This window comes from Scyliorhinus torazame, chromosome 4 (genome assembly GCF_047496885.1).
Source record: "Scyliorhinus torazame isolate Kashiwa2021f chromosome 4, sScyTor2.1, whole genome shotgun sequence".
NCBI lineage: Eukaryota > Metazoa > Chordata > Chondrichthyes > Carcharhiniformes > Scyliorhinidae > Scyliorhinus > Scyliorhinus torazame.
Window position 1 is genome coordinate 27,194,197 of NC_092710.1, and position 13,908 is coordinate 27,208,104.

The window sequence follows — 13,908 nt, forward strand, 5'->3', positions numbered from 1 at the left end:
AATCTCCCTATCTCTGTAACCTCCTCTGGCCCCTACAACCCTCCCTTTGTCGTAACCTCCTCCAGCCCCTGCAACCCTCCCTCTCTCTGTAACCTCCTCCAGCCCCTACAACCCTCGCTATCTCTGTAACCTCCTCCAGTCCCTACAACCCTCCCTTATCTCTGTAACCTCCTCCAGCCCCTACAACCCTCGCTGTCTCTGTAACCTCCTCCAGCCCCTACAACCCTCCCTATCTCTGTAACATCCTCCAGCCCCTACAACCCTTGCTATCTCTGTAACCTACTCCAGCCCCTACAAATCTCCCTATCTCTGTAACCTCCTCCAGCCTCTACAACTCTCCCTATCGCTGTAACCTCCTCCAGCCCCTACAACCCTCCCTATCTCTGTAACATCCTCCAGCCCCTACAACCCTTGCTATCTCTGTAACCTACTCCAGCCCCTACAAATCTCCCTATCTCTGTAACCTCCTCTGGCCCCTACAACCCTCCCTTTGTCGTAACCTCCTCCAGCCCCTGCAACCCTCCCTCTCTCTGTAACCTCCTCCAGCCCCTACAACCCTCGCTATCTCTGTAACCTCCTCCAGTCCCTACAACCCTCCCATATCTCTGTAACCTCCTCCAGCCCCTACAACCCTCGCTATCTCTGTAACCTCCTCCAGCCCCTACAACCCTCGCTATCTCTGTAACCTCCTCCAGCCCCTACAAATCTCCCTATCTCTGTAACCTCCTCCAGCCCCTACACCCCTCCGTTTCTCTGTAACCTCCTCCAGCCCTGACAATCCTCCCTATCTCTGCAGCCTTTCCAAATCCAGTTCAGAAACTAATTAATTATGTGTGTGATGGTGGGTGGGACCCAGTCGGAGGAGTCTGCATTATGTTACTCGTAATCTTCAGGTAACTCCTGTCTGGCTTGGCAATCGTAACAGGCCCGAAGGGAAGGCCCTTCGAAAAGCGTCGCTTGGTAGCGCTTCCAGACATTGTCGACTACCCAGGGAGCTGAACTGTGGGGTAATTTAACAGTCCCCCCCCCCCCACCCAGCCGTAGCCTCACCCTCGCCTTCCCGTCACTGTCCAATGCCTCGGTTGGAGTCGAGACTTTGTAAAAAGTGAACCAGAGTAATTCTGACATCTTTCTTTACAGGTAGCCTGTCCTTCGACAACACGGAGACGTACGAATATATACTAACTTCCTTCGATGAAGGTGAGGCGGGTTCGGTGGCAGAGAGTGCCCCAGGGTCAGGAGGGTCCTTGTGCAGAGGGCACAGATTGAAGAGAATCGGGCTGGGTGGGCACAAGGCAGGGCGTGGTCATCATCTGGAAGGTGTTGCCGAGGGGGCAGTGGGAGAAGATTGACGGGGAATCGAGGGGGAATTGGATAAGAAATTGGAAAAGGATCATTTAGAGGGATAGCGGGGAGAGTGCTGTGTACAGTGACTCACAGTGTGATACGGAGACAGGTACTGTGCACAGTGACTCCCAGTGTGATACGGAGACAGGAAGTGTGCACAGTGATTCCCAGTGTGATACAGAGACAGGAACTGTGCACAGTGACTCCCAGTATGATACACAGACAGGATCTGTGCACAGTGACTCCCAGTGTGATACGGAGGCAGGAACTGTGCACAGTGACTCCCAGTGTGATACGGAGACCGGAACTGTGCACAGTGACTCCCAGTGTGATCCGGAGACCGGAACTGTGCACAGTGACTCCCAGTGTGGGACAGAGACAGGTACTGTGCACAGTGACTCCCAGTGTGGGACAGAGACTGGTACTGTGCACAGTGACTCCCAGTGTGGGACGGAGACCGGAACTGTGCACAGTGATTCCCAGTGTGATACAGAGACAGGAACTGTGCACAGTGACTCCCAGTGTGATACAGAGACCGGAACTGTGCACAGTGATTCCCAGTGTGATACAGAGACAGGAACTGTGCACAGTGACTCTCAGTGTAATACAGAGACCGGAACTGTGCACAGTGACACCCAGTGTGATACAGAGACAGGAACTGTGCACAGTGACTCCCAGTGTGATACAGAGACAGGAACTATGCACAGTAACTCGCAGTGTGATACAGAGACAGGAACTGTGCACAGTGACTCCCAATGCGATACAGAGACCAGAACTGTGCAGAGTGACTCCAAGTGTGATACAGAGACAGGAACTGTGCACAGTGACTCCCAGTGTGGGACGGAGACCAGAACTGTGCACAGAGACTCCCAGTGTGATACGGAGACCGGAACTGTGCACAGTGAGTCCTAGTGTGATATGGAGACCGGAACTGTGCACAGTGACTCCCAGTGTGATACAGAGACAGGAAGTGTGCACAGTGATTCCCAGTGTGATACAGAGACAGGAACTGTGCACAGTGACTCCCAGTGTGATACACAGACAGGATCTGTGCACAGTGACTCCCAGTGTGATACGGAGACAGGAACTGTGCACAGTGACTCCCAGTGTGATACGGAGACCGGAACTGTGCACAGTGACTCCCAGTGTGATCCGGAGACCGGAACTGTGCACAGTGACTCCCAGTGTGATACAGAGACAGGAACTGTGCATGGTGACTCCCAGTGAGATACGGAGACCCGAACTGTGCACGGTGACTCCCAATGTGATACGGAGACAGGAACTGTGCACAGTGACTCCCAGTGTGATACGGAGACCGGTACTATGCACAGTGACTCCCAGTGTGATACGGAGACAGGAACTGTGCACAGTGATTCCCAGTGTGATATGGAGACAGGAACTGTGCACAGTGACTCCCAGTGTGATACTGAGTCAGGAATTGTGCACAGTGACTCCCAGTGTGATACAGAGACAGGAACTGTGCATAGTGACTCCCAGTGTGATACAGAGATAGGAACTGTGCACAGTGACTCCCAGTGTGAAACGGAGACAGGAACTGAGCACAGTGTCTCCCAGAGTGATACAGAGACCGGAACTGTGCACAGTGACTAGCAGTGTGAAACGGAGACCGGAACTGTGCCCAGTGACTCCCAGTGTGATACAGAGACAGGAACTGTGCACAGTGACTCCCAGTGAGATACGGAGACAGGGACTGTGCACAGTGACTCCCAGTGTGATACGGAGACAGGAACTGTGCACAGTGACTCCCAGTGTGATACGGAGACAGGAACTGTGCATAGTGACTCCCAGTGTGATACGGAGACAGGAGCTGTGCACAGTGACTCCCAGTGTGATACGGACACCGGAACTGTGCACAGTGACTCCCAGTGTGATACAGAGACAGGAACTGTGCACAGTGAATCCCAGTGTGATACTGAGACAGGAACTGTGCACAGTGACTCCCAGTGTGATACGGAGACCGGGACTGTGCACAGTGACTCCCAGTGTGATACGGAGACCGGAACTGTGCACAGTGACTCCCAGTGTGATACGGAGACAGGAACTGTGCACAGTGACTCCCAGTGTGACACGGAGACCGGAACTGTGCACAGTGACTCCCAGTGTGATACGGAGACAGGAACTGTGCACAGTGACTCCCGGTGTGAAACGGAGACAGGAACTGTGCACAGTGACTCCCAGTGTGATACGGAGACAGGTACTGTGCACAGTGACTCCCAGTGTGATACGGAGACAGGAACTGTGCACAGTGACTCCCAGTATGATACGGAGACAGGTACGGTGCACAGTGACTCCCAGTGTGATACGGAGACAGGAACTGTGCACAGTTACTCCCAGTGTGATACAGAGACAGGAACTGTGCACAGTGAATCCCAGTGTGATACTGAGACAGGAACTGTGCACAGTGACTCCCAGTGTGATACGGAGACAGGAACTGTGCACAGTGACTCCCAGTGTGATACGGTGACTGGAACTGTGCACAGTGACTCCCAGTGTGATACGGAGACAGGAACTGTGCACAGTGACTCCCAGTGTGATACGGAGAACGGAACTGTGCACAGTGACTCCCAGTGTGATACGGTGACTGGAACTGTGCACAGTGACTCCCAGTGTGATACAGAGACAGGAACTGTGCACAGTGACTCCCAGTGTGATACAGAGACTGGAACTGTGCACAGTAACTCGCAGTGTGATACAGAGACAGGAACTGTGCACAGTGACTCCCAGTGTGATACGGAGACAGGAACTGGGCACAGTGACTCCCAATGTGATACGGAGACTGGAACTGTGCACAGTGACTCCCAGTGTGACACGGAGACCGGAACTGTGCACAGTGACTCCCAGTGTGATACGGAGACTGGAACTGTGCACAGTGACTCCAATGCTGATATAAGTCAGACGTGATGGGTGCGATTCTGCATTTTGCCAACAGCATTCACTGTGGTTTTTCCCGGGGGTGTGGGGGTGGCCTCATTGGAAATTCACATTGGGAGATGGCCGGACCGGAGACTGCAGCCTTTGCTGGACAGAGAATTTAACAATAATCTTTGTTTTGTCTCCTCCTCAATCGCAGAAACGAACTTACTGCTTCTGAACATCTCCTTCGGAACACTCGCTCTGTGCCTCGAGGAGAAAAAGATTCCACTGCGCATGGTGGAAATGTTCGTCGATGAGATTCTGTACTACCAGTATCCCTACCGAAGACATTTCTCATTCGGTGAGTGACTGACTGAACACTGCAGCTTCACTGTGTGCAGCGCCCAGCTCCGACACTGAACACTGCAGCTTCACTGTGTGCAGCCCCCAGCTCAGACACTGAACACTGCAGCTTCACTGTGTGCAGCCCCCAGCTCAGACACTGAACACTGCAGCGTCACTGTGTGCAGCCCCCAGCTCCCACACTGAACACTGCAGCGTCACTGTGTGCAGCCCCCAGCTCAGACACTGAACACTGCAGCTTCACTGTGTGCAGCCCCCAGCTCAGACACTGAACACTGCAGCCTCACTGTGTGCAGCCCCCAGCTCAGACACTGAACACTGCAGGGCCACTGTGTGCGGCCCCCAGCTCCGACACTGATCACTGCAGCTTCACTGTGTGCAGCCCCCAGCTCAGACACTGAACACTGCAGCGTCACTGTGTGCTGCCCCCAGCTCAGACACTGAACACTGCAGCCTCACTGTGTGCAGCCCCCAGCTCAGACACTGAACACTGCAGCTTCACTGTGTGCAGCCCCCAGCTCAGACACTGAACACTGCAGCCTCACTGTGTGCAGCCCCCAGCTCAGACACTGAACACTGCAGCTTCACTGTGTGCAGCCCCCAGCTCAGACACTGAACACTGCAGCTTCACTGTGTGAAGCCCCCAGCTCAGACACTGAACACTGCAGCGTCACTGTGTGCAGCCCCCAGCTCAGACACTGAACACTGCAGCGTCACTGTGTGCAGCCCCCAGCTCAGACACTGAACACTGCAGCATCACTGTGTGCAGCCCCCAGCTCAGACACTGAACACTGCAGCGTCACTGTGTGCAGCCCCCAGCTCCCACACTGAACACTGCAGCTTCACTGTATGCAGCCCCCAGCTCCCACACTAAACACTGCAGCTTCACTGTGTGCAGCCCCCAGCTCCGACACTGAACACTGCAGCATGACTGTGTGCAGCCCCCAGCTCCCACACTGAACACTGCAGCTTCACTGTGTGCAGCCCCCAGCTCAGACACTGAACACTGCAGCTTCACTATGTGCAGCCCCCAGCTCAGACACTGAACACTGCAGCCTCACTGTGTGCAGCCCCCAGCTCAGACACTGAACACTGCAGCTTCACTGTGTGCAGCCCCCAGCTCAGACACTGAAGACTGCAGCGTCACTGTGTGCAGCCCCCAGCTCAGACACTGAACACTGCAGCGTCACTATGTGCAGCCCCCAGCTCCCACACTGAACACTGCAGCGTCACTGTGTGCAGCCCCCAGCTCCCACACTGAACACTGCAGCGTTACTATGTGCAGCCCCCAGCTCAGACACTGAACACTGCAGCGTCACTGTGTGCAGCCCCCAGCTCAGACACTGAACACTGGAGCCTCACTGTGTGCAGCCCCCAGCTCCCACACTGAATACTGCAGCTTCACTGTGTACAGCCCCCAGCTCAGACACTGAACACTGCAGCGTCACTGTGTGCAGCCCCCACCTCCCACACTGAACACTGCAGCCTCACTGTGTGCAGCCCCCAGCTCAGACACTGAACACTGCAGCGTCACTGTGTGCAGCCCCCAGCTCAGACACTGGACACTGCAGCTTCACTGTGTGCAGCCCCCAGCTCAGACACTGAACACTGCAGCCTCACTGTGTGCAGCCCCCCAGCTCAGACACTGAACACTGCAGCGTCACTATGTGCAGCCCCCAGCTCAGACACTGAACACTGCAGCGTCACTGTGTGCAGCCCCCAGCTCAGACACTGAACACTGGAGCCTCACTGTGTGCAGCCCCCAGCTCCCACACTGAATACTGCAGCTTCACTGTGTACAGCCCCCAGCTCAGACACTGAACACTGCAGCGTCACTGTGTGCAGCCCCCACCTCCCACACTGAACACTGCAGCCTCACTGTGTGCAGCCCCCCAGCTCCCACACTGAACACTGCAGCTTCACTGTGTACAGCCCCCAGCTCAGACACTGAACACTGCAGCGTCACTGTGTGCAGCCCCCAGCTCCCACACTGAACACTGGAGCCTCACTGTGTGCAGCCCCCAGCTCCCACACTGAATACTGCAGCTTCACTGTGTACAGCCCCCAGCTCAGACACTGAACACTGCAGCGTCACTGTGTGCAGCCCCCACCACCCACACTGAACACTGCAGCCTCACTGTGTGCAGCCCCCCAGCTCCCACACTGAACACTGCAGCTTCACTGTGTACAGCCCCCAGCTCAGACACTGAACACTGCAGCGTCACTGTGTGCAGCCCCCAGCTCCCACACTGAACACTGCAGCTTCACTGTGTGCAGCCCCCAGCTCAGACACTGAACACTGCAGCTTCACTGTGTACAGCTCCCAGCTCAGACACTGAACACTGCAGCATCACTGTGTGCAGCCCCCAGCTCAGACACTGAACACTGCAGCTTCACTGTGTGCAGCCCCCAGCTCAGACACTCAACACTGCAGCCTCACTGTGTGCAGCCCCCAGCCCCGACACTGAACACTGCAGCGTCACTGTGTGCAGCCCCCAGCTCAGACACTGAACACTGCAGCCTCACTGTGTGCAGCCCCCAGCTCAGACACTGAACACTGCAGCTTCACTGTGTGCAGCCCCCAGCTCCCACACTGAACACTGCAGCGTCACTGTGTGCAGCCCCCAGCTCAGACACTGAACACTGCAGCGTCACTGTGTGCAGCCCCCAGCTCCCACACTGAACACTGCAGCTTCACTGTGTGCAGCCTCCAGCTCAGACACTGAACACTGCAGCTTCACTGTGTGCAGCCCCCAGCTCCCACACTGAACACTGCAGCGTCACTGTGTGCAGCCCCCAGCTCAGACACTGAACTCTGCAGCGTCACTGTGTGCAGCCCCCAGCTCAGACACTGAACACTGCAGCTTCACTGTGTGCAGCCCCCAGCTCCCACACTGAACACTGCAGCGTCACTGTGTGCAGCCCCCAGCTCAGACACTGAACTCTGCAGCGTCACTGTGTGCAGCCTCCAGCTCAGACACTGAACACTGCAGCTTCACTGTGTGCAGCCCCCAGCTCAGACACTGAACACTGCAGCCTCACTGTGTGCAGCCCCCAGCTCCGACACTGAACACTGCAGCTTCACTGTGTGCAGCCTCCAGCTCCCACACTGAACACTGCAGCTTCACTGTGTGCAGCCCCCAGCTCAGACACTGAACACTGCAGCGTCACTGTGTGCAGCCCCCAGCTCAGACACTGAACACTGCAGCGTCACTGTGTGCAGCCCCCAGCTCAGACACTGAGCACTGCAGCTTCACTGTGTGCAGCCCCCAGCTCAGACACTGAACACTGCAGCTTCACTGTGTGCAGCCCCCAGCTCAGACACTGAACACTGCAGCCTCACTGTGTGCAGCCCCCAGCTCAGACACTGTACACTGCAGCTTCACTGTGTGCAGCCCCCAGCTCAGACACTGAACACTGCAGAGTTACTGTGTGCAGCCCCCAGCTCAGACACTGAACACTGCAGCTTCACTGTGTGCAGCCCCCAGCTCAGACACTGAACACTGCATCCTCACTGTGTGCAGCCCCCAGCTCAGACACTGAACACTGCAACTTCACTGTGTGCAGCCCCCAGCCCCGACACTGAACACTGCAGCTTCACTGTGTGCAGCCCCCAGCCCCGACAGTGAACACTGCAGCTTCACTGTGTGCAGCCCCCAGCTCAGACACTGAACACTGCAGCTTCACTGTGTGCAGCCCCCATCTCAGACACTGAACACTGCAGCTTCACTGTGTGTAGTCCCCAGCTCCGACACTGAACACTGCAGCGTCACTGTGTGCAGCCCCCAGCTCCCACACTGAACACTGCAGCGTCACTGTGTGCAGCCCCCAGCTCCGACACTGAACACTGCAGCCTCACTGTGTGCAGCCCCCAGCTCAGACACTGAACACTGCAGCTTCACTGTGTGCAGCCCCCAGCTCAGACACTGAACACTGCAGCCTCACTGTGTGCAGCCCCCAGCTCAGACACTGAACACTGCAGCTTCACTGTGTGCAGCCCCCAGCTCAGACACTGAACACTGCAGCTTCACTGTGTGCAGCCCCCAGCTCAGACACTGAACACTGCAGCGTCACTGTGTGCAGCCCCCAGCTCAGACACTGAACATTGCAGCTTCACTGTGTGCAGCCCCCAGCTCAGACACTGAACACTGCAGCTTCACTGTGTGCAGCCCCCAGCTCAGACACTGAACACTGCAGCTTCACTGTGTGCAGCCCCCAGCTCAGACACTGAACACTGCAGCGTCACTGTGTGCAGCCCCCAGCTCAGACACTGAACATTGCAGCTTCACTGTGTGCAGCCCCCAGCTCAGACACTGAACACTGCAGCTTCACTGTGTGCAGCCCCCAGCTCAGACACTGAACACTGCAGCTTCACTGTGTGCAGCCCCCAGATCAGACACTGAACACTGCAGCGTCACTGTGTGCAGCCCCCAGCTCCCACACTGATCACTGCAGCTTCACTGTGTGCAGCCCCCAGCTCAGACACTGAACACTGCAGCTTCACTGTGTGCAGCCCCCAGCTCCCACACTGAACACTGCAGCTTCACTGTGTGCAGCCCCCAGCTCAGAGACTGAACACTGCAGCTTCACTGTGTGCAGCCCCCAGCTCAGAGACTGAACACTGCAGCTTCACTGTGTGCAGCCCCCAGCTCAGACACTGAACACTGCAGCTTCACTGTGTGCAGCCCCCAGCTCAGGCACTGAACACTGCAGCTTCACTGTGTGCAGCCCCCAGCTCAGACACTGAACACTGCAGCCTCACTGTGTGCAGCCCCCAGCTCAGACACTGAACACTGCAGCTTCACTGTGTGCAGCCCCCAGCTCAGACACTGAACACTGCAGCTTCACTGTGTGCAGCCCCCAGCTCCGACACTGAACACTGCAGCCTCACTGTGTGCAGCCCCCAGCTCCGACACTGAACACTGCAGCTTCACTGTGTGCAGCCCCCAGCTCAGACACTGAACACTGCAGCGTCACTGTGTGCAGCCCCCAGCTCAGACACTGAACACTGTAGCGTCACTGTGTGCAGCCCCCAGCTCAGACACTGAACACTGCAGCCTCACTGTGTGCAGCCCCCAGCTCCGACACTGAACACTGCAGCCTCACTGTGTGCAGCCCCCAGCTCAGACACTGAACACTGCAGCCTCATTGTGTGCAGCCCCCAGCTCAGACACTGAACACTGCAGCTTCACTGTGTGCAGCCCCCAGCTCAGACACTGAACAGTGCAGCTTCACTGTGTGCAGCCCCCAGCTCAGACACAGAACACTGCAGCCTCACTGTGTGCAGCCCCCAGCTCAGACACTGAACACTGCAGCATCACTGTGTGCAGCCCCCAGCTCAGACACTGGACACTGCAGCTTCACTGTGTGCAGCCCCCAGCTCAGACACTGAACACTGCAGCCTCACTGTGTGCAGCCCCCAGCTCAGACACTGAACACTGCAGCTTCACTGTGTGCAGCCCCCAGCTCAGACACTGAACACCGCAGCTTCACTGTGTGCAGCCCCCAGCTCAGACACTGAACACTGCAGCGTCACTGTGTGCAGCCCCCAGCTCCCACACTGAACACTGCAGCCTCACTGTGTGCAGCCCCAGCTCAGACACTGAACACTGCAGCTTCACTGTGTGCAGCCCCCGGCTCAGACACTGAACACTGCAGCTTCACTGTGTGCAGCCCCCAGCTCAGACACTGAACACTGCAGCGTCACTGTGTGCAGCCCCCAGCTCAGACACTGAACACTGCAGCTTCGCTGTGTGCAGCCCCCAGCTCAGACACTGAACACTGCAGCTTCACTGTGTGCAGCCCCCAGCTCAGACACTGAACACTGCAGCTTCACTGTGTGCAGCCCCCAGCTCAGACACTGAACACTGCAGCTTCACTGTGTGCAGCCCCCAGCTCAGACACTGAACACTGCAGCTTCACTGTGTGCAGCCCCCAGCTCAGACACTGAACACTGCAGCCTCACTGTGTGCAGCCCCCAGCTCAGACACTGAACACTGCAGCTTCACTGTGTGCAGCACCCAGCTCAGACACTGAACACTGCAGCCTCACTGTGTGCAGCCCCCAGCTCAGACACTGAACACTGCAGCTTCACAGTGTGCAGCCCCCAGCTCAGACACTGAACACTGCAGCGTCACTGTGTGCAGCCCCCAGCTCAGACACTGAACACTGCAGCTTCACTGTGTGCAGCCCCCAGCTCAGACACTGAACACTGCAGCTTCACTGTGTGCAGACCCCAGCTCCGACACTGAACACTGCAGCTTCACTGTGTGCAGCCCCCAGCTCAGACACTGAACACTGCAGCTTCACTGTGTGCAGCCCCCAGCTCAGACACTGAACACTGCAGCTTCACTGTGTGCAGCACCCAGCTCAGACACTGAACACTGCAGCCTCACTGTGTGCAGCCCCCAGCTCAGACACTGAACACTGCAGCTTCACTGTGTGCAGCCCCCAGCTCAGACACTGAACACTGCAGCTTCACTGTGTGCAGACCCCAGCTCCGACACTGAACACTGCAGCTTCACTGTGTGCAGCCCCCAGCTCAGACACTGAACACTGCAGCCTCACTGTGTGCAGCCCCCAGCTCAGACACTGAACACTGCAGCTTCACTGTGTGCAGCCCCCAGCTCAGACACTGAACACTGCAGCTTCACTGTGTGCAGACCCCAGCTCCGACACTGAACACTGCAGCTTCACTGTGTGCAGCCCCCAGCTCAGACACTGAACACTGCAGCCTCACTGTGTGCAGCCCCCAGCTCAGACACTGAACACTGCAGCTTCATTGTGTGCAGCCCCCAGCTCAGACACTGAAGACTGCAGCTTCACTGTGTGCAGCCCCCAGCTCAGACACTGAACACTGCAGCTTCACTGTGTGCAGCCCCCAGCCCCAACACTGAACACTGCAGCTTCACTGTGTGCAGCCCCCAGCTCCCACACTGAACACTGCAGCTTCACTGTGTGCAGCCCCCAGCTCAGACACTGAACACTGCAGCCTCACTGTGTGCAGCCCCCAGCTCAGACACTGAACACTGCAGCCTCACTGTGTGCAGCCCCCAGCTCAGACACTGAACACTGCAGCCTCACTGTGTGCAGCCCCCAGCTCCAACACTGGACACTGCAGCTTCACTGTGTGCAGCCCCCAGCTCAGACACTGAACACTGCAACTTCACTGTGTGCAGCCCCCAGCTCAGACACTGAACACTGCAGCGTCACTGTGTGCAGCCCCCAGCTCAGACACTGAACACTGCAGCTTCACTGTGTGCAGCCCCCAGCTCAGACACTGAACACTGCAACTTCACTGTGTGCAGCCCCCAGCTCAGACACTGAACACTGCAGCGTCACTGTGTGCAGCCCCCAGCTCAGACACTGAACACCGCAGCGTCACTGTGTGCAGCCCCCAGCTCCCACACTGAACACTGCAGCGTCACTGTGTGCAGCCCCCAGCTCAGACACTGAACACTGCAGCCTCACTGTGTGCAGACCCCAGCTCAGACACTGAACACTGCAGCGTCACTGTGTGCAGCCCCCAGCTCCCACACTGAACACTGCAGTGTCACTGTGTGCAGCCCCCAGCTCAGACACTGAACACTGCGGCTTCACTGTGTGCAGCCCCCAGCTCCGACACTGAACACTGCAGCTTCACTGTGTGCAGCCCCCAGCTCCCACACTGAACACTGCAGCTTCACTGTGTGCAATCCCCAGCTCAGACACTGAACACTGCAGCCTCACTGTGTGCAGCCCCCAGCTCAGACACTGAACACTGCAGCTTCACTGTGTGCAGCCCCCAGCTCAGACACTGAACACTGCAGCTTCACTGTGTGCAGCCCCCAGCTCAGACACTGAACACTGCAGCCTCACTGTGTGCAGCCCCCAGCTCAGACACTGAACACTGCAGCGTCACTGTGTGCAGCCCCCAGCTCAGACACTGAACACTGCAGCTTCACTGTGTGCAGCCCCCAGCTCAGACACTGAACACTGCAGCGTCACTGTGTGCAGCCCCCAGCTCAGACACTGAACACTGCAGCCTCACTGTGTGCAGCCACCAGCTCAGACACTGAACACTGCAGCTTCACTGTGTGCAGCCCCCAGCTCCCACACTGAACACTGCAGCTTCACTGTGTGCAGCCCCCAGCTCAGACACTGAACACTGCAACTTCACTGTGTGCAGCCCCCAGCTCAGACACTGAACACTGCAGCGTCACTGTGTGCAGCCCCCAGCTCAGACACTGAACACTGCAGCCTCACTGTGTGCAGCCACCAGCTCAGACACTGAACACTGCAGCGTCACTGTGTGCAGCCCCCAGCTCCCACACTGAACACTGCAGCCTCACTGTGTGCAGCCCCCAGCTCAGACACCGAACACTGCAGCTTCACTGTGTGCAGCCCCCAGCTCCCACACTGAACACTGCAGCTTCACTGTGTGCAGCCCCCAGCTCAGACACTGAACACTGCAGCTTCACTGTGTGCAGCCCCCAGCTCAGACACTGAACACTGCAGCTTCACTGTGTGCAGCCCCCAGCTCAGACACTGAACACTGCAGCTTCACTGTGTGCAGCCCCCAGCTCAGACACTGAACACTGCAGCTTCACTGTGTGCAGCTCCCAGCTCAGACACTGAACACTGCAGCGTCACTGTGTGCAGCCCCCAGCTCCCACACTGAACACTGCAGCCTCACTGTGTGCAGACCCCAGCTCAGACACTGAACACTGCAGCTTCACTGTGTGCAGCCCCCAGCTCAGACACTGAACACTGCAGCTTCACTGTGTGCAGCCCCCAGCTCCCACACTGAACATTGCAGCTTCACTGTGTGCAGCCCCCAGCTCAGACACTGAACACTGCAGCCTCACTGTGTGCAGCCCCCAGCTCAGACACTGAACACTGCAGCCTCACTGTTTGCAGCCCCCAGCTCAGACACTGAACACTGCAGCGTCACTGTGTGCAGCCCCCAGCTCCAACACTGAACACTGCAGCTTCACTGTGTGCAGCCCCCAGCTCAGACACTGAACACTGCAGCGTCAATGTGTGCAGCCCCCAGCTCAGACACTGAACACTGCAGCCACACTGTGTGCAGCCCCCAGCTCAGACACTGAACACTGCAGCTTCACTGTGTGCAGCCCCCAGCTCCCACACTGAACACTGCAGCTTCACTGTGTGCAGCCCCCAGCTCAGACACTGAACACTGCAGCTTCACTGTGTGCAGCCCCCAGCTCAGACACTGAACACTGCAGCGTCACTGTGTGCAGCCCCCAGCTCAGACACTGAACACTGCAGCCTCACTGTGTGCAGCCCCCAGCTCAGACACTGAACACTGCAGCGTCACTGTGC

General features: G+C 57.3%; 1 protein-coding gene across 1 annotated transcript in view; it reads left to right on the forward strand.

Annotated features, from left to right (window-relative positions):
- The window catches only part of LOC140411300 (uncharacterized), a 432,312-nt gene that overhangs the window by 1,434 nt on the left and 416,970 nt on the right, over window positions 1–13,908 (forward strand). The window contains exons 2-3 of the mRNA XM_072500422.1: window positions 1,141–1,200; window positions 4,439–4,582. Of these exons, the coding sequence (XP_072356523.1) occupies window positions 1,141–1,200; window positions 4,439–4,582 (204 nt within the window). The remainder of the gene's footprint in view (window positions 1–1,140; window positions 1,201–4,438; window positions 4,583–13,908) is intronic.